At 42.1% G+C, this 25,667-nt stretch overlaps 1 protein-coding gene across 11 annotated transcripts in view; it reads left to right on the top strand.

Moving 5' to 3' along the window:
- pde4dip (phosphodiesterase 4D interacting protein) overlaps positions 1-25,667 on the top strand; it is a 125,245-nt gene that overhangs the window by 69,380 nt on the left and 30,198 nt on the right. For 5 of the 11 annotated variants that reach the window (XM_074636366.1, XM_074636364.1, XM_074636360.1 and 2 more), the window contains exons 1-18: positions 9,238-10,746; positions 10,792-11,721; positions 14,244-14,381; positions 14,502-14,621; positions 15,274-15,366; positions 15,593-15,802; positions 15,964-16,122; positions 16,731-16,826; positions 17,676-17,813; positions 17,907-18,086; positions 18,447-18,641; positions 18,720-18,968; positions 19,217-19,382; positions 22,879-22,991; positions 23,863-24,032; positions 24,470-24,770; positions 24,866-25,043; positions 25,244-25,360. In XM_074636366.1, coding sequence (XP_074492467.1) covers positions 10,384-10,746; positions 10,792-11,721; positions 14,244-14,381; positions 14,502-14,621; positions 15,274-15,366; positions 15,593-15,802; positions 15,964-16,122; positions 16,731-16,826; positions 17,676-17,813; positions 17,907-18,086; positions 18,447-18,641; positions 18,720-18,968; positions 19,217-19,382; positions 22,879-22,991; positions 23,863-24,032; positions 24,470-24,770; positions 24,866-25,043; positions 25,244-25,360 — 3,916 coding nt within the window. In that variant the 5' untranslated portion in view covers positions 9,238-10,383. Of the gene's footprint in view, positions 1-1,327; positions 1,452-1,587; positions 1,767-3,063; positions 3,176-3,738; positions 3,775-9,236; positions 10,747-10,791; positions 11,722-14,243; positions 14,382-14,501; positions 14,622-15,273; positions 15,367-15,592; positions 15,803-15,963; positions 16,123-16,730; positions 16,827-17,675; positions 17,814-17,906; positions 18,087-18,446; positions 18,642-18,719; positions 18,969-19,216; positions 19,383-22,878; positions 22,992-23,862; positions 24,033-24,469; positions 24,771-24,865; positions 25,044-25,243; positions 25,361-25,667 lie in introns of those variants that run through there. The other 6 variants (XM_074636370.1, XM_074636368.1, XM_074636369.1 and 3 more) reach the window with 3 other exon arrangements.

The following is a 25,667-nucleotide window of genomic DNA, read 5'->3' as shown; positions in this document are numbered from 1 at the left end:
CAGAAAAAAATATATTAGCCACCTAAATGAAAGGCCCACTTAAAAAAATCAATATCCGTTTATGTGTACGCTATATTTACAATATTTTCACCGCTTTATCTTGCCGTCAGACAGCTCGTTCCTTCTCCTTTCTGATGGGGAACTGAACTGAAAGTGAAACTTATCTATGCTCTCTCCAAAGCCAACAGGGTCAGATGACAAAAACAGTATAGATACGTTTCACTTTCAGTTCAATTCACCATCAGAAAATATTGTAAATATAGCGTACACTTAAACGTGGGCCTTTCTTTTAGGCGGCTAAAATATATTTTTCTGCCGTCCCTGTCCACAGCACTGTATTGCTTTGCTCTGGTGTCGGTGCTCCTGTCTGTTTCTCGATGTTGGAGGCGTGCCGACCGTCATCTGCTGTTGGTAATCCAGTCCAATCTTGAACTGGTTGTCATTGGTTGTGAAACTGACATATTGTGCCGTTGCAACCACTTTTCTACACCGAGCAATCCTGCCAAATCTAATAGCATTTGAGCTGTGGTTAGTGCTACACCAGCATCATAAATGGTTGTGTCAGACTGACTCAATTGACGTTTTGCACCATCCATCTTTAAACAAAGCCGGAATGTCTTCAAACAGGATTTACTTCAAAAAATGATGGCCTCCTTAGCCATTTGCATGAGTCTCTGAGTTCTTTCCAGTGTGGTTTACAGTCAAGAGAAAGAGGTCACATTTTGGGGAAATAGCTGAATTCTGCATTATCAGCAAAACTCTGAAAAACAAGCTCAACATTGATGCCAATTTCCAAACTTGTGTTACAGATTTGTTTTATTTAAAGCACATGTTCTGTGTTCTACTGTGACAGTGACTCAACACCAATTCAAAAATAACATCCTATAAAACTCCTATTACTTCTGATGACTTGCACGCACTGATATGTAACCAAGAAGTATCAGATTTTGTGGTAAAGTACAGAGTACAGAGACAGAATACATTATGACCTTGTGAGTCTTTTGGGATTCATGTTAATGACACCCTGATCTAATTGATCAGACATGAATAAATCAGGAGTGTTTGCTGTCTACGAGGGAAAAGAAGCCAATGAAATAAACTTGCCTCTGAAGTCAGCTGTTTTTATTGCATGCATTTATTATTCACTGACTTTAGGGTCTCTCCAACCAAGTAATCATCTTCATTGAGTTCAAACTGAAAGATTTCAAAACATCTATTTTTAGACATCTTATGAATATTCAAGAGGAATCCTCTTATCAAAAATAATGTTTCGAGAGAAGACGTTATGTGCTTAAACTAAACTTTGTCTGAAACTACAACCCCATAGGTCAACAGCCGAGAGCCTGTCCAATCAGAATGAAGCAGAGCTGCAGCGTCGCCTGGCGGAGCGGCAGCAGGAGATCATCCACATGCAGGAAATCCTCGAAACCAAAGTTCAGCTGCTACAAGAGGTACAAACAGAATACACATTCACTCACAGGATTCATGTAGTACTAACTGAAAAATAAATTGCAATAAACAGGAATTATCCTTTAAACAAGATGACATCACTTATGATCTTTTCCTTCCTGTCTGTGTTGCGTTCAGGAGGCGGAGCTGGCACGAGGTGAGACTGAGCGGATGGCCTCGCTGGCGGACTGTGAGTCTCAGCGCTGCCTGGCTCTGGAGAGAGAGATGGTGGAGAGGATGGAGGAGGAGAGGATGGAGGAGGAGAGTGGAGGCTCAGCTGGACTGCTCACCCAGCATGCCCTGGCCAACAAAGACAGGTGACTTTAACCTCCCATTGAAAACATTCATGCAGTAGTTAGTTAGTCACAGCTTTTTTGGTACTATTTTCTCACTTTATAGACACAATGTGTCAACACAGTTTATGGATTAATAAAAAAAAAACCTAGTCACCAGAAAAATGTTGGCATTGTAGGTTTCTGCAAACCACTCATGGGATACATTGAATGAAAGTTTCTAAACCAAAAATATGTTTCATATCAGCCTTGTATCACGCTTGCAGAAACACACAATGCCACATGGTTAACATTGTGAAATGATTGGTTAGGTTCAGGCAACAAAACTACTGGTTAAGGTTAGAAAAAACATCATGGTTTGTGTATAAATAATAATGTAATAACGTAACGTAACAACCATAACAACGTAACTAAATACATAACAACCGCACTTAGCGGACTTTCTTGGGTAACGTTACATAACAAGTGTAACAACGTTTCGTAAAACATTACAAAAAATGTTGCGTATGTTGCGTAAACTTTACATAAAATGTTACGTAAGGTTACGTAAAACAAGGTTGTGTAAAACAAGGTTGCGTAAAACAACGTTGCGTAAAACAAGGTTGCGTAAAAAAACGTTGCGTAAAAAAACGTTGCGTAAAACAACGTTGCGTAAAACAACGTTGCGTAAAACAACGTTGCGTAACAAGCTTAAAGTCAACGTTTACTTAACAGCAGTCTCCTGGGTGAATGTCCTGCGTTTGTTTGACCCATCCACCATCCACACTTTCTCACGTGTTGTACTCCTTATTATACAACATTACTTTCAATAACGGTTGCTCATTGTACTACGTCACTTGCTCTGACTGATGCAAAAATTATGATATTAAACATGTCCGTGGTGCAGAAACATACAATGCCATAATTTTTTTCCTGGCAACTGGGCTGAAAATAACGGATTCAGTAAAATGTACAGTTGCTTTCTTTGGTTCTGGGAGGTGTCTGCCGGTCACTGTTGATATCAGCAGGGGTGTAGGATTGGGGGGGGTAAAGGGGACTGAGTATACAGGGCCTTCATGTGAGGAGGGCCTGCTGGATGTGGAGAGGCGCCTATGCTTATGTACAGGGTCCAGAACCTTGTACTGCGCCCCTGGATATCGGTGCTATTCACAGCACTGTCGACACTGATCCTGCTGCTGACGCTGGTATCGACTGACCTTGTCAGAAACAGTCTCATGCCTGTAACAAAGAGCCAGAGCTCTGACCTACATACTGTGACTGACCCTGGGTCAGATCAGTGAACTTCACTGCAGCTTTATCTCTCTCTCTCTCTCTCTCTCAGGGTGATCGAGGAGCTGACACAGCAGAAACATTCGCTGGGTCTCCGGGTCGAGGAGCTTGAGGTCGAAGTTCATCTTTCCTCTCCTCTCAAGAGCAAAGAACGTGACGCTGAGGTATTTTTGCCCCGTCCACACCCTGCGAAAAAATCCATACACATGCTTCTCAAACACAGCGTTACTGTTCACACATCAAAACGCATTCTAATGACAACTGGGCCTGTATATAATAAATTGCACTTAAGAATGAAAAGTTAAAAGTTTAAAGTCCCTGGTTAAGACCTTAAGTCCAGGTTCTGAACGTGACCCAGTCAGGTGAGCCAGTTGCGGGTTAAATTCCTCATCAAGTTACCCCTCATCCCTCCTCTTCTTCCTGCTATCTTTGTGTTTTGGCTCAGACCCCAGACTGACAGGCTGACGGACTGACTGAGATATCATAACTGTTTTTATTTCACCACGTGGGTCAGTGGAACTTTGGCAAAGCAGACGAGCTGCAAACCACAATGAAGATGAAAACACGTGCATGTTGTGGCGGACAAGGACAGACCCTGTATGGTTATGTTTTCATTAGAGTGGATATCTTAATTGTTGTCAGTCATGTAAGAGCTGTACAGTAGTTAGAAAAGCAGATTTTACATTGTACTTTCTGTGTAACATAAGTTTTACTTCTTTCCCCACAGAGTCACGGTGAGAGCCGAGTCCATGCACAGATGCAGGTAGGAGAAACATTTACTCACCACTGTGTATGAATGAGATGTGTTTATATACACTCACCTTGTTGCTGTGTATCGTGGTAGCTGACTCCTCTCTCATTACAACACATATACTGAGTCATTAAGCTTGCATTGTTGCGAAAGTTTGCATGTAAGACGATGCTTCATGACTCCCGGTCTTCCCAGTGATTCCTCCTCTATGATCATAGAGATGTAGCTCCATCTAGTGGTGTCATGTATTTACTGAGGCCTTCACAGTTTGGGAGCCTTTCCCCTTTTCTTCCACATTTCAGTTGGAAATATTGTACTTTTTACTCCAATTCCTCTTTCAGCTGTGCAGATCAGTTTTTTACATGAAAACCACAAGATAAAAATTAGTCTTAGCTTAAACTCCCCAATAGGATATGAAGTTACAATAATATAATGCTCTGAAATGAACCAGATTATTTTCATCTTTGATCCTTGAGAACATTTTACTACAAGTATTTCTACTTTCCTATTGCTTTTTTTAATTTATTTTTTTATTTTCCTATGACGCGGTCTCTTAAGACCTATTTCCTTATTTCTTCACTTTTTTCTTTACTTCCCAATCCTTCTGCTGTTCCTGCTTTACTTATTACCTCTTTATTACAAAGCAAGACATTCCCTAAAACTGGAGATACAAGGTTTTCAAGTAGCCTATTGTTCACATAAATTTTCATCTTAAATATCAGATGCAGGATTTTAACATATTATAAAGTTTGTCAATTGTGGTACTTGTGCTTTTCCTGAAGTAAATGGTTTACTTCTAATACTAAAACAAACACAAATAGTCTTTCTCTCTCTCTGTCCATCATGTATATGTTTACACAGTGTATGTATGTATATAGTTTTTTCTAAACTAGAATATCACCTGACCCCAGATTTGCTGTTTGGTAATAACATTAATCACATTTATTTCAGAATATACAACATTTAAAATTGAAATTAAACAAAAGATCTTAAAACTACATTTTGACATAGACTTTTAAAAAGGCCTCAGAATCAATTAATAATATAAGAATAACTTTATTTTATTTAAAATAACTTTATTTATATAGCAGAGTTTACAAAGTGCTTTGACAGACAAAGCAAGCAAAAGCTCAATACAACAGAAAGCCAAACAGTGAGGCCAAACAAAAGCAAGACAAAACTAAGGCACAATTTAAACCCAGATAAAACAGTACAATAGATAAAAACACAAATAAAAATAAAAAAGCAATAAAAACAATAGAAAAGACGATAAAAGGACAACATCACAAAAAAAGCAAGTCTATAAAAACGGGGTTTAAGAGGTGATTTAAAAGAGATTACTGATTCTGGCAGGTCGTTCCAAAGTTGAGGGGCCCTGATGGCAAAAGCATGGTCCTTTAGATTTAAGCCTTGACTTTGGAAAAGCCAGAAGGGCCCCACCTGAGGATCTAAGGCTGGGAGCTGGCTCATATGGGGTCAACATTTCCGTTATGTACTGTAGCTTGAGGCAAGACCCAGTTGGCTTTAAAGTGGTCAGTGAGATCTTAAAAAGTATTCTAAAACAAACAGGGAGCCAACGGAGAGAAGCCAGGATTGGGATGATGTGATGTCGTCTGTTGAACCCGGTGAGAAGCCTATAGCATAGTAACCAACCATGCACCTTCTGGCCCTCATCACATCACTTTTTTTGTTACTTTTTAATCACTTTTCAATTAAATGATCACAAACCAGTTGTCACACAGTGAGCCTGGAGCTTTTGGGGGTTCACCTGGAGTTGTGGGTGTCCTGCCCTCACATCACCCCTTCCTCCAATATCAGCTCACTCAGAGAATCCGGGTCACTGCAGAGTCAGCTCTCATGTACAGTATATATACACTCCTGCTAATTTAGCCTCACTTTCCTCACTGACGCCAGTTATAATTATAATCAGCTCACTGTCTGCTGGCTGCTCCACACACAGACTTCGCTTCACGAGCTGGCCGCAGCAGCAGCGGGCTCAGAAGGAATCAGTTGTTTACTTGGCTCACCAACAAGTGAGACGTTTGAGAGGAGAAAATGAGCAGAGACACCTCCTCTGTCTGCGTGGACGTTAATTCTCCGCTGTCACACACTTTGGTATTTCTGCCATTCTGAGGAAAAATAAACAGCGGGCGCAGTCTGTCAGCAGTGTTTGGCACTCGTCTCTGATTAGGATTAATTGATTTTTGATTGCGTGCCTCATTCCAGCCGATCGGGGGTTATGGTGGCGTGTCTCCAGAGGCCTCGCAGGGTGACAAATAGACACAGTCAGGGCCAGAAGAGAGTCAGCGAGTCCTGCGGTGGTCCACACACACACACACACACACACACACACACACACACACACACAGGAAAACAAATTACATGTGAGAAGAGTTGTATCAACAACACATCCACCCTGCTGCCATAGTGAAAGACGGATGAAGACTCGTGTATCTGTGGGAAAAAGTTCCTGGAAGTGTCTGTTGAAAATGACATCAGCTTTTTAAGAGCTCCTCGATTAAAGCGTCATGTGATTCACTGACACGAGTTTCAGGGAAATGAGAGCTCCCTCCCTCCTCCCTTTCATTCTGTGACATGCATGTGAAGGCCCCGACTTGAACTGGGTGCCCCTGGGAAACGCATGAACTCATTCCATGCTGACAATTCAGAGAATTTAATGAACCTGATGGAAAACACTCAGGCCTGTTTTTTGCACACATGTAGGTATTCAGGGTTGTACTGACGTAAAAAAAAAAGCTTCACGGAAATGGAGAGTGTAGTATTTTGAAATACACAAGTTGTCACACAATGTTGTGATATTAATGATCTGTTTTTTTAACTGCTCAAGTTTCTGTTGACCTCAGCTCTGGGAGGTCGAACGCAGCAGTTTTAATTAAGCAGACAGACTAAACAACACAGTGAGCAGGGGTGACCAACAAGTATCCCACTATATTTACTGATGCTCTGCAGTGTTCCATCAGGTAAAAAACATCACTATAATAAGAACATTAAATACAAACAAGCAAGTGTCCAGTGTCTTCAGCCCATTAAGGCAATCATATATTCAGAAACAAAGCCACAGGTGACAACATTTGAAAAGCAACGCAAAATGGTAAACAAACAGACAAAGCCCCAAAATAGAAATAATAATAATAAGTATATATATATATATATATATATATATATATATATATATATATATATATGAAATGGGGTAAAATTAAATAAAAAATAATCATAAAATGAGAAAGGTAAAAGGTATGTGTCAAGTAATCTCAGGCAAAAAAAAAAATATTTTTTGCATAATGTCTTCAAAAAACTGATATAAGTTTCCAAACTGATTTTCAGTCCTGATTTGTTTTTGCATGTCATCATCTTAAAGGCACAACCTGCGATCCAAATGTATTTTTTTTATTATTATTATTTATTGAAGAGTTTGGTCGCTCCATCATAAAAATAAAAATGACTATAAATTAACTTCCGTAACATTTTGTAGTTTTGTTAGTTAACATCAGTGATGGACACACAGCAGTAAAACAGGCCTAGCTATAGTTTTATTTATCACAAGCAATTGAACAGCACTCAAAATGCTGTTTTTAATGCTGTTTAAAATGTATTTGATTTGGACTTTAGAAGAAATAATTAATTTAATTAACGAGATAATTAATTAAGGAAAGGAAAAATGAAGTTGGCTAATGTTTCGCCTAATGGAGTCCCTCCTTTATCAAAGAGAGACTACTATAGCATTAAAGGGCTCAGCTGCAGCAACCCTCCCATTTCCAGCAAAATGGTCCAGTCCAGACAGCTGCAGGAGGTCTCACTCCTACACTGATGTCGAGGACAGAAAAACTGAAAAAATAGGTAAACAAATCTGAGCCTCATCATCAGTTATGTCTCATTGTTTTAAATCTTTATTTTGTTTGCAAGATGGGGAACGAATCACTTTAAAAATATTTGTTAACAAAACCGATGTGAAACAAACAGACAGCAGTTTCAACTAGAATAGCCTAAGACTTAAAAACATAACTTTATTAGATTTGTCATATACATATGGGCACATAAATGAAATTAGCCCTCTACATTTAACCCATCCTAAGCATTTTAGGAGCAGTGGGCAGCTGTAAAGGGGTTCAGTGTCTCTCTCAAGGACACTCTGACATGCGGACAGTAATAGGAATCGGGGATCAAACCGCCAGCCTTGTGCTTAAAGGATGACCACTCTACCCACTGAGCTACAGCCGCCATTAAAACAACAGCAACATTCAAAATAGATATTTAAAAATACAAAATAATAGAAAAGCAAAAATAATAATAAGTATTTATGGGTCATAACATCCTGTATGCATGTAGCATCATGATTCCCCTGTGTTTCAGACACTTTTGACATTTTTTTTTTGTACCACAGTTCATAAACACCTCAAGTTTCAATAAAAATATGAGTATTAAATGTAAAAGTGCTCATAATACAGAGTGGCTACTGTCTGTTATAGGCCTACTATGATATTATTGGATCATTATTATTGATCTACTAATGGCCTATAGCCCAAGCAGTACTTTAATGTTGTAGTTGGTCAAGGTGGAGCTAACTTCAACTATTTATTGGTAGTTTAACCTGTAACAATGGATCATATTTTATAGGCAAGGCAAGGAAGCTTTATTTGTATAGCACATTTCAGCAACGGGGCAATTCAAAGTGCTTTACATAAACATTCAAGAACATTGCAACAAAGTGCAAAAGGACATTAAGACATAATTAAAACAGTTGTAAAAAAATAAAAACATTAAAGATTAGAAAATAAAAACAAGCTAAAAATAAAAGCTATAGGATAGAAGCTAAAATGGAATATAAAACACAAGAGTAAAAGCTCTAGTGCAGTATATAAGATCATTATCTGGGTTAATAAAAGGCAGCAGCAAGAACTCAGAGTTGGAGTTGGTCCTGCAGGTTTCTGGGAGCTTGTTCCAAATATTTGGTGCATAAAAACTGAACACTGATTCTGCATGTTTAGTTCCGACTCTGGGGACACTAAGCAGACCTGATCCAGATGACCTGAGAGGTCTGGATGGTTCAGAACATAGCAGAAGATCAGAAATGTATTTTGGCCCTAAACCATCTAGTGCTTTACACTGATCATATGTTTTGTATGTAATAGACTATCTTAATCTGATAGGCTGTTGCTCTCAAATAAATGTAGGCTAGTGAAGTAAAAACATAGACTACAATATTTCTCTCTGAAATGTAGCCTAGTAAAGTACAAGTATAAAGCAGCATACAATGTAGTTCTGTTTCTGCTTTCAGTGAATCATTGCATGTGATAATTGATACAAAAAAATAAGATTTTCCATAAATGAGTTATGTCTGTGGAATATTCTCAGAAATAGGATATAATAAAAAATAATTGTTTTGGACTACAAACCAAAGCCCACTTTTAAAGCCAGACGGTGACTAGTTAAAGCTGCGGAGTGAGACATCCTCTTAAACGTAGACGATCTGTGGTTGCTGTCAACCTCGCCTCGTTGTCTCGTTATGAAAGCAGCTCCGAGGTGAGACAGACAGACAGACAGACAGCCTCATCCTCCATCCTCCAGCCTCCTCTTCCTCTCCTGGAGCCGCTGCCGGTGAGGAAAAGACGGATCGGTCTCCGGTGAATCCAGACCGTCGACCAGGAGAGATCTGGGTGTTTTTTTTTCCGTGTTCGTGTCGGCTTGTAACTAAAAGAGGCTGCTGCTGCTGCTGCAGCGGAGAGATGCTGTCATCATGGACACTAGAGGGACGTCATTGATTTAACATGCAACTACAACACAGCGGTGACGTCAACCAACCGGGGATCGTTTCTATCTATTGAGACCGGAATAAAACCCGGATCGATCTGACATCACATGTCTGCAGTGATCCACTGAGGAAGTGAAAGTGTAACCATCACATCCGCTCTGTCTGTCTGGAGATCTGCACTGAATCAACGCTGCTGATGATCTCATTGTCATGTCAACGTGATCCGACGAGACTTGTGTTTCTGAATGAGGAGAAACTGGAAGGGATGCTCTGAACAGCCTTTATGATCAATTATAATTATTTATGCACCATAAAATCTCACTTTCTGCCCAGAAATCCATTTCATCAAAGCATCTTCAAGGAATGATATTTATGATGTTGGCAAAACTTTGAGATTTGAGATTGAAGGTTCAGTCTTGACCTTGGAAACTGTATCAATCTCTCACCACACAAGGTGTATTTAGAAGCTGTGCTGGGGCTTTCAACCACATCACACCATCTTCCTCAGGACTTGACACTGGATCCGGAAGGACGGAGGCTGAAGAGGGACAAAAACACATCAAAGCATCGCTGTATAAGACTTGTACTGAAAAGGAACTCCTTACTGTGATTTGAATGTATCCACACTTTTTAAATCCAAACATGTTTAAGTTTGGATGAATGCAACTTTTTGTTTCTGACATACCTGGAAAAACTGTTGGACCACACCTGTACAAAAAGTCCAGGCAAGAATTTAGCACTTTACTCTGAACACTTGGTGTTTTCATTCTTCAATCCAAAGACGCCTCTTACATGCGACAACCTGACTTTAAAGCGCCGCTGTAGCCTATCAGTGGTAGTCAGTTGTGATGCTGGACGTGGTGAAGATGAAGGAGGCGTGCAGGATCTGCTCCCGCGAGCTCTGCGGCAACCAGCGCCGGTGGATCTTCCACCCGCAGGCCAAGCTCAACCTGCAGGTGCTGCTGTCCCACGCTCTGGGCCACGAACTGACCCGGGACGGCCGCGGGGAGTTCGCCTGCTCCAAGTGCGCCTTCATGCTGGACCGCATGTACCGCTTCGACACGGTCATCGCCCGCGTGGAGGCGCTGTCTCTGGAGCGCCTCCACAAGCTGCTGCTGGAGAAAGACCGGCTGAGGCAGTGCATCGGAGGCCTGTACCGGAAGAACAACGCTGAGGATGGGAACGTGGCTCCGGTGGGGTCTGACGTTGGGGTCGTTGGGGTCGTTGGGGTCGTTGGGGTCGTTGAGGTCGTTGAGGTCGTTGGGACTGATGCGGGATCTGAAGACTCTCCTGTGGTGGATCTGTCAGTCCTGCAGGATGGAAGATACTCAGATATGATCCAGGATGATCTGACTTACTCTGTGTACGAATCCTGGGCAGATAAGGAGGATACAGCCCTGGACCACCACACCCATCACCACACCCATCACCACCACCAGTGCCCAGCGGCAGACTCTCTCTCTGGCCAGAAGCCGAGGCGGTGCAGGGGTTGTGCAGTACTCCGTGTTGCCGATTCTGACTACGAGGCGGTGTGTAAGGTTCCTCGAAGGGTTGGCCGCAGGAGCACATCTTGCGGCCCGTCTACTCGCTACTCAGCAGCCACTCCGGGGGTCGAGGACCCCCCCAGAACCATTGGAGAATCTGAGGCTACAACTGTCATCTTTGAGTCATCTTCAGCTGAGTTGGACACTGATAACATCATGTGTGACCAGACGAGTCCCAGCCCGGCATCGTCCGTAGAATCTCTCGACACCGCCGTAGATGTCAGTTGCCTTCCTGCGAACCATAAAGAAAGAGCAGAAACTGAACCAGAGAAAGACCCAGAGGAGGCTCCAGCGAGAAGGGACACTCTGTGGGACAAACCCCCAAGCGAGAGCTCCCTCTCTGGGCTCGAACCGGTGCTAAGCCTCCTAAGGGGTTGGGAGTACCGGCCAGTGAGGCCTCGAAGGGGCAGCAAGATCCCAGTTCTGGTCAAAGCCAAACTGGAGCAAGGCCTGTCGCTGCTCCTGTCGATCCCACTGAGGTCACCCTGTGGAGGGGCAGCAGACTGTATGCTGTACCCCCACCAGCCTGTACCGGAGGTCGTGACCCCGTGTACCCAGCAGGAGCTGCAGGTGGAGCTGACGGAGATGGAGGAGCAGTGGCTGGATGATTATGTTCAGTGCGGGCCGTTCCGCTTTCAGCAGGTAGATTAGTAGCCACAATACCTGGTTGTATACCTCTGATCCTGTCAGTGTAGAGTTTGTAGCTTTCATTTAGGCAGGACAGGAAAGTAAGATGCTATTGAGTTGCATTATGGGAAATGTAGGATCCAGTTTTTTTTAGAGTTTGACTCATACAAGCCACCAAAAGTCAGGATTTCTCGGCCTCTGCAGCTTCGATTTTGACCATTATTTTTTGAATCAGTTTCTTGCAAGTTCCCCAACTTTATGGAAGAGTAATGCTAAATTTCTAGAGGGCCCCTTTAATTTTTTTTTTTTTCCTTTTGAATTTTAAAAATAAGGAAAATTGGATGCTGATCTAAAGTGTAATTAAAGGCTTTTCCGCATTTTCTCCATATTCATTTTGCTTCACTTATTAGTGGAATCGTATTCTGAGCTGAGAAACGAGGGCCTGTTAACTATAAAACACAACTGACAGTGTCCTTTTGCAGCAGGAAACGAATCTAGCCTGGTTCCAGACCTCTAAATCACCACCCACAAACAAAATGTCCTTTCAGTCTAATTATCAGGCTAAAACAGGACAACTTCTGGATGTTTGAGGAACAAAAGACCTGGTTCAGATGCCATTCTTTTAAAAGATATCCAGGTCGTTGTCAATGAAAATCTTTAAAAACTGGAAAAGTACAAAAAAACAAATGTGACAAGAAGATCGACCAACTAATTCCCTGTTTGTGCGCCGGCCATCCAGACTGAACAAGGTCAGATCTCTCTGGATTTACTCATCTTCTTCAACGCTGACAGAGCTAAACACGTTCGCCCGCCTTGATTACCCTCTCGGGAGCATAAATACTCTTCCTCGTCGGTATCCTAGCAACACTTCCGTTGCCATGGGAACAGTCTCCCAGCGCTGAAGCAGTCAGTCTGTGTGAAGGGCTCTGCTCCGTCTGATCCAGCTTCATAACTCCTATTGTTATGTTAATGATTTGTGTGAATGTGGTTCAGCGAGCAGAAAGAGACAAGGCACCTCTGTTATGGTTTATTATGTTGGTGCATCGGTCTATTACACAGCAATATACCAGTCTGTACAAAAGACCTCTCACTCGGATGAATGAGGAAATTTACACACGGATAAAGACTCCAGAGCATTTAAAACTAGATTCTGTTGAAAGTAATGTCTCTCAACTGCTGACCTTTTATACCAGAGGTCTGTTTCAGGATTTGACAGCAGAAGAGAATTATTAAAGATACCTACCTTCATCATGCAATGACCGCAATCTTGCAGGTTTATTACACGTCACACTGAGCGAGAGATGGGTCAGAACTCTCTGGTCTCAATCTGTCAGATACCAGTTTTGAGGCATGCCAGATTGCACAATGAATGTCTGGTGAATCTTATTGCTAAGAAAGTCATCAGCCTGCATCATCCGTCTGCGCCGCTCTCATGTTTGGGAAATGTAGCTCATGAGTTCACGTCAGCCTGTGTAATCTACGTCTGATCATGCTGTGTTCTGATCGATCGTAGCAAGCTGTCACATTGTGAGAAATTTGGGACAAAATTCTCATAAGATTAGAATAAGATTTCACCGTGATTCGCTCATAACTGTTTTGGACAGCCCAGAATCACACACTTAATAGCCTAATTGCAGAGTTTGACTTGTACTTAGTAGCTAAATAACATGTATATAACTGTACATTTGGTACTAATTATAGCACTAATTATAAGGAAAATAGAGATCAATTGATTTTCTAGAGCAACCTGGAAATATATAATTTCCTGGATCTTTCCAAGGCCTATGGAAAGGTGGCTGGGTCACGGGCGGACATGGGTCTTGGGGTATGGGTTGTAGCACATGCGCAGTGTAACTGAAGCTGCAGCCATGCGTTGCGATTGGCTCAATTTCGGCGAGTAGCTACAGGCCAGATTTTACTGCGCATGTGTTATACCCCCAAAGATATGCCGCATTGATGACGGGTGATCCAGCCTTTTTCCACAGGCCTAGGTTCTTTCTCAACAACTAAAATAGGTGAATTTGTCCTTTCCGTTCTGTCCCAGAACATTATCTCTATTTGTAGTACCAACCAGATTAGTAGTTCTATTATGGGAACCATACAGTGTTGAATTTTTTTTTTCCTTCACCATTCTGCAGTCTGACCCTGTATTGTTGTGAGTCAGCTGTAGAAAAGGTCCCACATACAGCTAGCTAAAAATGGCCCAAAGGGCAGAGTGACATCACATCATTACATAGATCATAAAAACAAAAACAAAGGAAGTCAACAACATGCTGCCGTGGCAACAGCCGCTTCCCCGGGAAGTCATCCAGCAGCGAACTGACATCACTTTCCCCTTTCACTTAATCATTCACACAACAGCTGCAGGGACAACACACACATGTAACTGTGTTTGTGTCCAACGTTTCACCAACTGTTATCACGATTAATAATGTAAATATTAGGGGTAAGAGATATGAAAAACAAGAACATATAGAGTATAACTCTTAAATATTTTCGTTGTTAGTTGACCTGTGTTTTGCTCCCGTGTCTTCCAGAGGCTGATAGATGAGCAGCAGGGCCGGCTCGGTCAGTATGAGTGCGCTGCAGGTCAGTGTGTCGGCGAGCTGCAGAAGGCCCAGGACCAGGTCCACTCGCTGCAGGCCAAGATCAGAGAGAGCGAGACCAGGAACCAGGTAAAATCACATCACCCCTCCTCCCAACTCCAGACCTGCTCTTTATCTATTTGAATAGAAGTCGTTCAAGTCCACAGCAAGTGATGTGTTGTACTGAGTCTATTGTGTGTGTGTGTGTAGAAGCTGCAGGAGCATCTCAATGAGATGGAGTTGGAGCTGCGTTCAGCCCAAGAGGAAGCCCAGCGACAGGAGCGAAACATCCAGAACATCACTGATACTGTTAACTCCAAGGAGACAGAGGTAGAGATCGATGCAATACGATATGATACGATACAGATACGGTACGATATATAGATAGATAGATAGATAGATAGATACAATACGATACAATACGATACGATATGATATGATATGATACGATACGGTATCATAGATACGATAGATACAGATACGATTCGGTACCATAAATACGATACGATAAGATAGATACAGATATGATACGGTACCATAGATACGATACGGTACGATATGATAGATACAGATACGATTCGGTACCATAGATACGATACGGTACGATATGATAGATACAGATAGGATTCGGTACCATAGATACGATACGGTATGATACGATAGATACATATACGATTCGGTACCATAAATACGATACGGTACGGTATGATACGATAGATACAGATATGATACGGTACGATGCAATGCGATAAGATAGATACGATATGATACAATACGATACAATACGATACGATACGATACGATACATACGATACGATAGTTAGATACATAAATAGATAAACAAAAAAGAAAAAAACTGATGGGAATGAATAGATTTAGAGAGAGAAAGAAAAGATTGACCACAGCAGAGTGTCAAAAGTGAAAATACACAATGAATGCACAGTTTCATATTTAAACGGTGTGCGTGTGTGTGTGTGAGCAGGCTGCAGAGATGTATCGGGTGATTGAGGAACAGAACAAGATGCTGTGTTCTCTCAAAGAGCTCGCCAACCGCAGCCAGCTGCAGCAGCTGCAGGTTTGTTCTCCATGCTGTGGAGCTTCTTTATTTTTAGATTCATGCCACATCAGCCACTGAAATGACTTGTTTCTGGCTGACTCAAATCTTCTGATATAGTTTCAGTAAAGTGTTTGACCACTATATTAATTCAAAGCTTTCTTTGTCTCTCTTTTCACATCTGTCCCTTTCTGCCCTCCTGTGTTTGTCCGTCTCTTATTGGCCCATCGCTGGGTGTCACCTGCAGGTGTCGGGTGCAGACAGTATTCGGGGTCAGGGCGAGGTCCTGGCTCTGCAGGCGTCTCTCTTCCAGGCTCAGCTGGAGCTGCAGGCCGGTCAGCGGACGCAGCGGCAGGCGGGCAGGACGCAGGAGGACCTGAGCCGAGCCCTGCAGAGGCTGGAGACAGACCTGCAGGGGGCGCTGCAGCACAGGAGGGAGACGGAGAGGCACAACCAGGTGAGATTTGGTTGGTTTTGGTGCATCTTTTTTTTAATTTCTTTTAACGAGTCTGTGTTTAAATTTAGGGAAAATCAGACAAACACGCATCAGCTGAAAGATCACCTTGCATCTTGGCTCTTTGTACTTTACTTTGACATGTGTGCACGCGTTATGTTCAGGACCTGCAGCTGGCTCTAGAGAAGGCCCGGTCGGCCCTGCAGGAGAGAGAGGAGCTGCTGAGAGACGGCAAGCAAGAGAGGGAAAGGCAGGACGAGGAGACAGAGAGGACCATCGGAGAGCTGAGGACCTCCCTGCAGACCAAAGAGCAGCTGATAGAGGTCAGACTGAATACATCTGCTCTCGTGCTTCTACATAAACCTGCACCAACACTTACTAACATTCACAGGATTCAAATAGAGGTCACATCACAGGAAAGTGCTGTGCAGATACTTTTCATGCTTTACATGCCAAACAGAAAACTCCACAGCTGAATGTGGAAGTTCCTCCGCCGACCACTAGATGCTCCAAGAAAACTCAGCTCAAACTGAACTGTAGTGACTCAGTAGTTCCACATTTGTTTCTAAAAGAATTTAGAATCTCTGTTGATGGTTTCACTTCTTCTAATGTGGTAGCCTATTTGTTTTAGATTTTTCATTAAATAGATAGATTTGGAGGCATGTTTACTTGACTGAAAGATGTCACAGCCTACCACACCCAGGCTCTGCCACTTTTAAATACATTTTCGGGCCCCACTTTTTCTGTTTTTATGACGCCAACACACACACACACACACACACACACACTAAGTAGTAATCTTATTTTAAACTTGGAAAACTTGGAAAACGTCCTCCTTGAAGAAGTAAAGGCTGGCCACAGAGTGCATGTACAAACACGCACAAACACACACACGCTGGTGTGCACCGACTGACTATTTGTTTTCAATCAGGACTACTGTGAGCTGTCAGAGGATCCTAAGGAGAAGAGAGACTCTCTGCTTCAGAAACTCCGCCAGCGTATCAAGGAGAGAGACCGAGCTCTGGAGGTAAACAGCACACACACACACATACACACACACACACACACCAACTTGTGTGAGTTGTTTTTTATTTGTGGCTGGTGTATGAACACTATATTGTGTATCCACCTTGTATTTCAGTTCCACAAACGTCACAATAACATCCGATTTTTTTGTGCACAAAATAAAACCAAATCTATTCTAACAACAGAAAATACAAGTCGTCATCATGGGTTTATTTATCTATTCATTTATGTAGTCTAATTTAATTCGTGCTCCAGTTCCTCGGGTAATTTTCATGCCTCTGCGTCGGCGGTAGTCGTGGCCGGAGGCATTATGTTTTCGGGTTGTCCATCCGTACGGACCGTTCTCGTGAATGTGATATCTCATAAACGCGATATCTCAGGGAATTTCTTCAAATTTGGCACAAACGTCCACTTGGACTCAAGGATGAACTGATTAGAATTTGGTGGTCGAAGGTCACTGTGACTTCACAAAGCATGTTTTTGGCTATAACTTAGGATTTCATATTCTAATTCTGACATTTTCACACAAATGTCTAATAGGATAAAATGATGAAGTGATGACATTTTGGACAGGCATGGATGTAAACTGAAATTTGACTGGTTGGTGGAGGCATACAACCGTGAGGCAGTAATTCTAGTTTATTTTGTTCAACCTTTATTTACTCAGGAAAGCATTGAGATAAAAAATCCAGAAACTTTTAGTGCCATTTTGGAGGACTCCTAGTGGTAAAATAAGACACACTGTGATTACAGCCCAAGGCTCAGGTCAAAACTCAGTTTAATACGGGTCATGCTAAATCTAAACTGTCAGGTTCGGTGATGATTGATGCTTTTTTTTGCCCAACCCCAGCGAGCAGTGGACGACAAGTTCCGCAGCATGGAGGAGAAAGAGGAGGACACTCGTCGGCTTCAGCTGCTGCACAGAGAGAAGGAGAGAGACCTGGAGAGACAGCGCTGCGTCCTCTCCAACAACGAGGAGACCATCACTGTAAGAACACACACACACATCACACTTCTTCTCCCTCTCCCTCTGCCACCTCCACCTCTCACTGTTGGTCATATGTGTGTTTGTGTGTGTCAGAGCCTGGAGGTGCTGCTGCGTGGTAAGGCCGTGGAGCTGGAGCAAGTGTGCGACGCCTGGAGGAACGTCCAGCGGCAGCAGCAGGAGAGCGAACAGAGACAGAGCAGCGTCCTGAGAGAGAGAGACGGCATCATCGGCCAGCTGCAGGCGGCGCTGCACGCTCGCACGCAGGAGGCCCAGGTACCGACAGGAAGTGGATTTACTAACACATTAATATCAGTTATAATAAGTTCCTCACCTTTAAATGAAGTGTAGCTGCAGAAGAAAATGTCTTTTTCACTATGTCTGTGACTGTGGCCATAGTTGTCATGTCTATCAATTATAAGTACAATCCTATGATTAGCACTCAGACAATTCAAGATTTTCACAATAAGGGCGTACTGTTTTTTAAAATAACATCAGAGATTCAAGGAAAATTTGCTTTTTTCAGTTTGAGCAGTTAAAAACAACACAAAAAAACACAGATAGTTGTTATCCTGACATCCTGACTCTGTTAATTTTCTCGCTGTGGACTCATGTTTCTTCATCCCTCGGCTGCAGGACCTGCGCTGCTCCCTACTGGCTCAGATCCAATCAGCTCCCAGCGACGTTCTGGAGGAGCTGAAGGTCCGCCTCCAGCTCAAAGACCGCCTCTTCCAGGAGGTTCTGGCCGACCGGTCCCACCAGGCCCAGGAGCACCAGGAGCAGGTCCAGGATCTACTCAGAACCATCAGCTCCAGGGACCAGTACATTCAGGTAGAGCAGAGGAGATCAGTAGAAGGTTCAATATGAAGTCGTATATGTGGAAAAAAAATGACACCACTCTCTTTCCAGGACTCTGCGGGCCGACTCGGAGAGGTGATGACCGAGCAGACGGGGAGACTCCAGGAGCTCCGCAGGCAGCTGAGCTCAGGTGTCGGATCGAGGTCCGACTCAGACTCGGCCGTGGAGCTCCAGGCCATGCAGGAAGAGCTGCGACTGGCTCTGAGGAGGGAGAAGGAGAGCCGGGAGCTGAGCTGGGGTCAGGCCACCAGGGTGGACTCCCTCACCATGACGCTGCATGTGAAGGAGGAGATCATCAGGGTCAGTGAGACGGATCCCTCTATGTTTCATATGATGTTTTTAATTTGATCTTAACATACATGCTCACACAAGAAGAAGCAAATATTCAAAATCATGACAGTGCTTTCCAGACTCCAGTTTTGAAGATGCAGCTGCAGCTTTCTGTCCTCTGTTAAACCAATATTTTATGTTGTATATGTGTTGCTTACTAATGCATGTGTGTGAATACCTGTCATGGTCTCCTGTGTGTGTGTGTGTGTGTTGTGCAGGACTTCCAGCGGCAGATGGTGGAGCCCTCCGGTCTCACGCTTGTGGAACGGTTGACCCAGGAGGTCCAGGAGCTGAGGGAGAGCCTGGTCCAGCAGGCCGGTCCCCCGGCCAGGGGTCCCGTCCTGGGCCGCGATCGGCCCAACGGCAGGCAGCCTGAGTTTGGAGGTGGGCATCAGAGAAGCATGGGACAGTATCTGTAACGGCATCAGGGAGCCGTGGCTGTGGTGTGGGGCTCCTGCTGCTGTGGTGGTGGTGGTAGCGATTTAACAGACTTTAACACATGGGACCGTCTGGGTGTAAATACGACTGAACATGTTTGCATTGTAACCAGTGTTGGTGACATTTTCAACAGTTGTCATTCAGTACTCACCACAGGACTGCACGCTTTTTAACACTTCTTAACCTTCATTAATGACACAGTTAATTGTAAAAGTTTAAAGCCCTTAACAAGCAGCATGGTTTTGTTTGACCTCTTTTAGATCTTATGACATCGGGTTAAATATTGACTCAACCCTGACGAACTTTAAATAGTTTGAAAGCAAAAAGCCTCACAACTTCATGAGTGTAACCCATTTTAAACGGCCAGTGTGTAGCATTTTGGGGGATCTATTGGCAGAAATGGAATATAATATTCATAATTATATGAATTATATGAAGTTATAATTAACTTTCATAAACTGAAAACACACTGTGAAACTGTTAAAGTTGTAAGACGAAAACAGAGACGACTCTCAGACCGAACAACGCCGTGGTAGCGACCTGTCAATCACAAGGTAGCCACACCCTAAAGCATACTCTACTTTATGGTCTATTTGACTCTAAATGGGACCATAATTTACTAAATGAACATCATGCTGTATTGAAGAAGACTTGAAACTAGTGATTGAGACAATAAAATCATGTTTACAATGTTTACTGAGGTAATAAATCAAGTGAGAAGTAGGCTCATTTTCTCATAGACTTCTATACAATCAGACTTCTTTTTGCAACCAGAGGAGTCGCCCCCTGCTGGCTGTTAGAAAGAATGCAAGTTTAAGGCACTTCTGCATTGGCTTCACTTCTCAGACCCTGAGGTTGCCCACTTGCGGGTCCTCTTCCACTGAGCCCGTCATGTTGTACCACCATGTTTCTACAGTAGCCCAGAATGTAGGCTCACCACTAGATGCCACTAAATTCTACACACTGCTCCTTTAAGATCCCAATATCACTGCAATAACTTGCTTAATTTGTAACAGGAGTGTATAGAAAACAGATCAGTGAAAGAAAAATCTTAAAAAGTCAAGGAGAGGCTGACATTTTTTACCATGGCTGTAGCCTCGGTAGTTCAGTATCGTTCTGACTTTTACAGTAAAGGATCGTGACTGTAATCGATTGTAATTTTGAAGCTTGTGCACAAAAAGCAGGGCTCTTGTTGAGTGAGGGGTTGAGCATAGAAGGAAATATGCACCTATAAAAAAGAGGTCGGTGGAGGTCATATTCCAAAATACAGCAAAAAGTAAATAAATAAATAAAAGATACAAAAAATAATTGATAAATACTAATAACAAATGTCCTGATATTCATCAAAGATCAATTGTAATCGATGATTGCACCATTTAAGACTAAAAGTCTGAAACTTGCTTGAATAATTTTTGTTTTAATAATTAATTTTGTAAATATAAGATGTTTTTCTAATAATTTGATCATGTCGGAACAAAAATCTTCACATTGGGTTTTGTCTTGAGTGATGGCCATGTTTTATTTAATTGTTTTAATGTTTCAGTGCAGTTAAATGTTAAAAACTGCTTCCTCTTAAACATATTTTCTATTTTGTATGAGTCAAAGCATCATTCACTCTGTGAAATGGGGTTGTAAATGTTTTGTGTTTGGTTACGTATGCCAGTTATAATATATTACTTTATGTGTGGGTGCCTTTGCATGTTCAACAGCTTGAATGAGTCTGTTTCTGAATGCTGCGGAAAACTCAAGTTTGTTTTACTGAACAATATGAAATAATATAATGAAAATATAATCACATTCCACATATTGCCTTTATGTGATTATGATTCTGTGTACTTAGTCTACAGCTGTCTTTTATGGAGAAAATGTTTGCAAATATGAGTTTGCTTTTGTGATTTAATGAGACTCTGTGCAATTCAACAACCATCAGTTCCACCTCTGTGGTTCAATATTGATGAATATTATCATATGATTGAGTGTCACACTGGAGCACAGTAAGTATGAATGTTTATTTCTTCTTATTGATCTTCCCATTAAACTAAAGAATGTAAAGTGTGTGTCTGCGCAGACTCCATAAAAGTTTTAGCCACATTTGTGGGATTGAAGAAATTATATTTTATTTATACATTTTCAGACCCTAACGTGTAATTGAGCGGTTTCAATAAATAAACCTGTGCTATATTGCATCATGCATTTGTGATTTTAGGAGGTTTGAAATAACAGTTTACTTTTATATCTGCACACTGGCCCAAGTTGTTTTATGACCTCCCAGTTTCTACAGTGACATCCTTACAGTACATCTGTCTCCACTACATACATGAACACATATACGTATGTACTCAGTCACCAAAAAACAAATGTTTTATATGATATGTATAGGATAATTAACTCCAATTTGAATGGCAGTTAATAGAACATAAATATCAGGTCATTCCTGGTTTTCAGTTTGCAAAGCAATTCCCCAAGAAATGTTTGACTAGTCTCCCTACATTATTCGCAATTATATTTGCCCCCACATGATGTTCTAAAAAGGGTAACAATTCTCCACACTGTTAGTAATATAATTCTGGTGGAGAAACAATAACTCCCCCAATTCTATTTTAATTTAACTTGCCTAAAATAGTCACATATACGATAAATATTTTAAAGAATATCCCAATCAATCGAACCAATTTAAAAACCCACACATTTTTCTGTAACAGTAGAAAGAAAAATCACAGAATCAATACTGAGGACATGACGTCAATGGCTTTTACAGCCTTGGAATTCATATTCATATGAGACCAAATCCAAGCAGTAATGAAACACAGAGGTTACTTAGTTCAGGGAAATTAATATGGCTCTGATGATGCTAATAAGAGACAGACCTGCCTCAGCCTTTGATTCATTTCATCACCAGTACATTCAAGAGAAGTTCAAGGCCATGATTTAGCTCACTGCATGTAAAATTCCCCAGACTCAGATTACCCATAATCCTGTCCTGTTTACACATCTTAAATTTTCAAAATCCATCTCTCCTATTGGTCCGTTCTGTCCGTAAAGTATTTTCAGTGGCTTCATACTGAATATTGAAGTTTAATCACAATCAAGTGCAGTTAATAACAGAAGGATCCTCATATCAGTGACCTACCAGCTCTTCATATGTACAGTACATACAGTTAAACTCATGGAAGTTCTGCTCCGTAACAGATTTTGCATTAAATTGCATCGTGATGAAAGAGAAGAATGTCAGCTGATCCGGATGAGCAGCTATTTCAGAAATAAACAGATGTTATCTCCGTGTTGACAGTGTGACACTTAGTAGGATGGTTGCTGGTTTTTCTGAATTGCACAAGTAGTCACAGTAGTCACAAAGTAAACAGACAACTGAAGTTGAGAGAGATGTAAAAAAAGTCTTTCTAATGGCAGAAATTTAACTTATTTTTTCTCCGACTTCTTGCAGAACTGAGCTCAGAGGATGAGGACGAGGCTGATGATGATTTGAACAGCGAGTACACTGAGAGCGTTGATGAAGAGGAGTCCAAACTGGGGGTCCGGTCTGTGGCCAACACCAAGGTAGGAATACGTTTGATCTGAACGTCTGAATGAACTCTCATAAAGCTCTGAATTCTATTGATGCTTGATTCACCATCTATCATTACAAACTCATGTTATACAGCTTACCTTTCTGAAGATTTTTAAGAACTTTGAAGCTATTAAAGAGGGGATTTAAAGGGAATGGAGGTTAAACATCCCAGGATAAAGTTGACAAACTTTTATTTCTATTGATGAAGTTAGTCAAGGGCCGAGAGGATCTCAGAGGGATGAATGAGGATTTTAGCAGTAAATAGTTTTAATAGTTATCTAATAAGAGAGCTTAGATGTTTTTTACCCTTTATTAAAACAATTTTTTTTTAGATTTCCCTTTAAACTCCCTTTAATACAATCATTATTTCTGTGATTTTGTAACTGTTGTGTGGTATTTCTTTTTACTGTTTATGTCGCATTTTGTTGTGTACTTTTATTCTGAAAAGTCTGGCCCTTTATGTGTGTGGTTCTCGTTGAATAACTGAGAGAAAGATTCAGCTATTTTGGAGTTTATATTTAGATCTAATGTTTATTTGTGTAGATATTCTGACATTCTGATAAATGCACTGCAACAAAATGCATACACGGAATAAAGTATAAATGAAATATCTTAAAATCCATTCTAAAACGTTGTGTCAGGAGTATCAACAATTCAAACTAACTGTCGTCGGGAAACAGATTTATGTCTGAGGGCATGAAGCTGCTGTGAACTTTGATGTTTTATCTTGTATTTCTGATCAATTTACATTAAAGATGCATTCAATAACACAACTGTAATTCTTCTTGGCTGTGCTCTTATATAGTAAGTTCCACCTCAGGGGCTCGTAGCTAATAATTCAGAAACTGTCTGTCCAAACAGGGTTCTTCTGGAGGCGCAGGAAAGCCTCCATCCCAGGATCTGTTGTTTGAAGGTCAGGGACTGATAGAGGTCAAACAGCTGGTGGAGCAGAAGAGGGCGGTGGAGAGAGAGCTGGGAGAGCTGAAGGCTCAGCTGGAGAAGGCCGGCTTCTCCTCACTGTCACAGATGAGGTAAGACGATTACCATAAGAATATAAGGCTGAATGTGTACTTCTTCCTCTGTGCCATAGAGCTCCATTGTTGTTCAAAAACTATTAAAAACACATCAATGAGCCACACTGTAGCACTGGGTGACATGTTCCTTCATCACCATGAACACACACACTGTAGTTTGTTTTGACTCAATCCCACCTATACCGTCCTGCTGCTACAAATAACTCACTAGAGCACCAAATATGGATTCATCCGCCGCTGAAAATAGTCCCAAACAAATGCACTTTTTCCTCCTTTTGATAAAAACTACAGTGACCAGCTGTTTTAGAGAAGTACTGCACCCTTTTTTAAAAATTAAACTATATATTTGTTAAAGATGCATTAGGCAATTTCTTTGTCCACTAGAGGGCACCAGGTTATTTCTAACCGTTCATCTCTCTCGGTGTGTATTAAAGGAAAGCTCTGTTCAGCCTTCAAGCAGAGAACGGATATCTAAAGCATCAGCTGACTGAAGGCCTGCAGCCTGACAGTAAACAGCAGAGTGATGAACAGGAGGTGTTGGACGGCGAAGAGGAGGATGAGGAGGAGGAGGAGGAGTTGGATGTGACCATAGAAGGGGTGGAGGAGGATGTAGAGGAGGAGGAGGAAAGCTCTGAGATGTGGGACGCCTGGGACGGCGAGCTATCTTTGTCGCAGACCAACATCCAGAGAGCCAAGAGACCTGAGTCACTGCACCTGCTCACCAACTCCTCACAGGTAGAACAGACAGGTCCTGACTCCACAAGGACTAAAACTGTCCCTGCAAATAAATCCATTGCCTTTTTTAATGTCTTCTCCTGCTTGTCATCTAGGACGTCCTGGACAGCAAGCTGTCAGCGGGTCAGCCACAGGGCGCCGTGTCCTCAGGGACGCGTGAGAAGACGGGTCGTCTGCAGCAGAACAGCAAAGAGCTGCAGGAGAGGCTGATGGTGTCTGAGGCCACGGTGCAGGCTCAGGCCGAGCAGCTCAAAGACTACAGGGAGCTGCTCAGTGAGTGGACACACTGAGGACTCATCTAAAGTCTTATATGTTGTGTGTCAATAATGTGTGATTGCATCTATATCTATTTAGCAAAATAAGAAAAACAAGCATATCAATTATCAAAAATCAAATCAAATGGATGCCAATGATGTCAACTGCAAACACACTGGAGTAAAGCTTCTTCTTCTTCTTCTTCTGTGTGTCTGCAGCGGAGACAACAGTGCAGCAGGACAGTAAGCAGGTCCAGGTGGACCTGCAGGACATGGGCTACGAGACCTGCGGCCGCAGTGAGAACGAGGCCGAGAGGGAAGACACCAGCAGCCCAGGTACGTCCCACTGTTACACACCGGCTACATGAGGGCTGGTGAACCAAAGCCAGCCCTAAGCATAGGTGGTATAGGCGAATAGGGGCGGCATCCATCCATAGGGGCGCCCCAAATGAGGGGGAAAAAAAAATCTAAATTTATATTTTTTTACTAGTTTTTACTAATACTGTTTTAATACTATTATTTCGAAACATTAAAAAAAAGCCCACAACAACATAACTATGTAGCCTATTATTAAATAGGCCTCTATTTTCTGGTTTGCCCGCAGCATCACCGCGGCGAATCAAGTCATCATTCTTTTAAGTGT

This window comes from Sebastes fasciatus, chromosome 5 (genome assembly GCF_043250625.1).
Source record: "Sebastes fasciatus isolate fSebFas1 chromosome 5, fSebFas1.pri, whole genome shotgun sequence".
Taxonomy (NCBI): Eukaryota; Metazoa; Chordata; class Actinopteri; order Perciformes; family Sebastidae; genus Sebastes; species Sebastes fasciatus.
The sequence above is the reverse complement of the archived record's forward strand: the minus strand, read 5'-3'. Positions and strand labels throughout refer to the sequence as shown.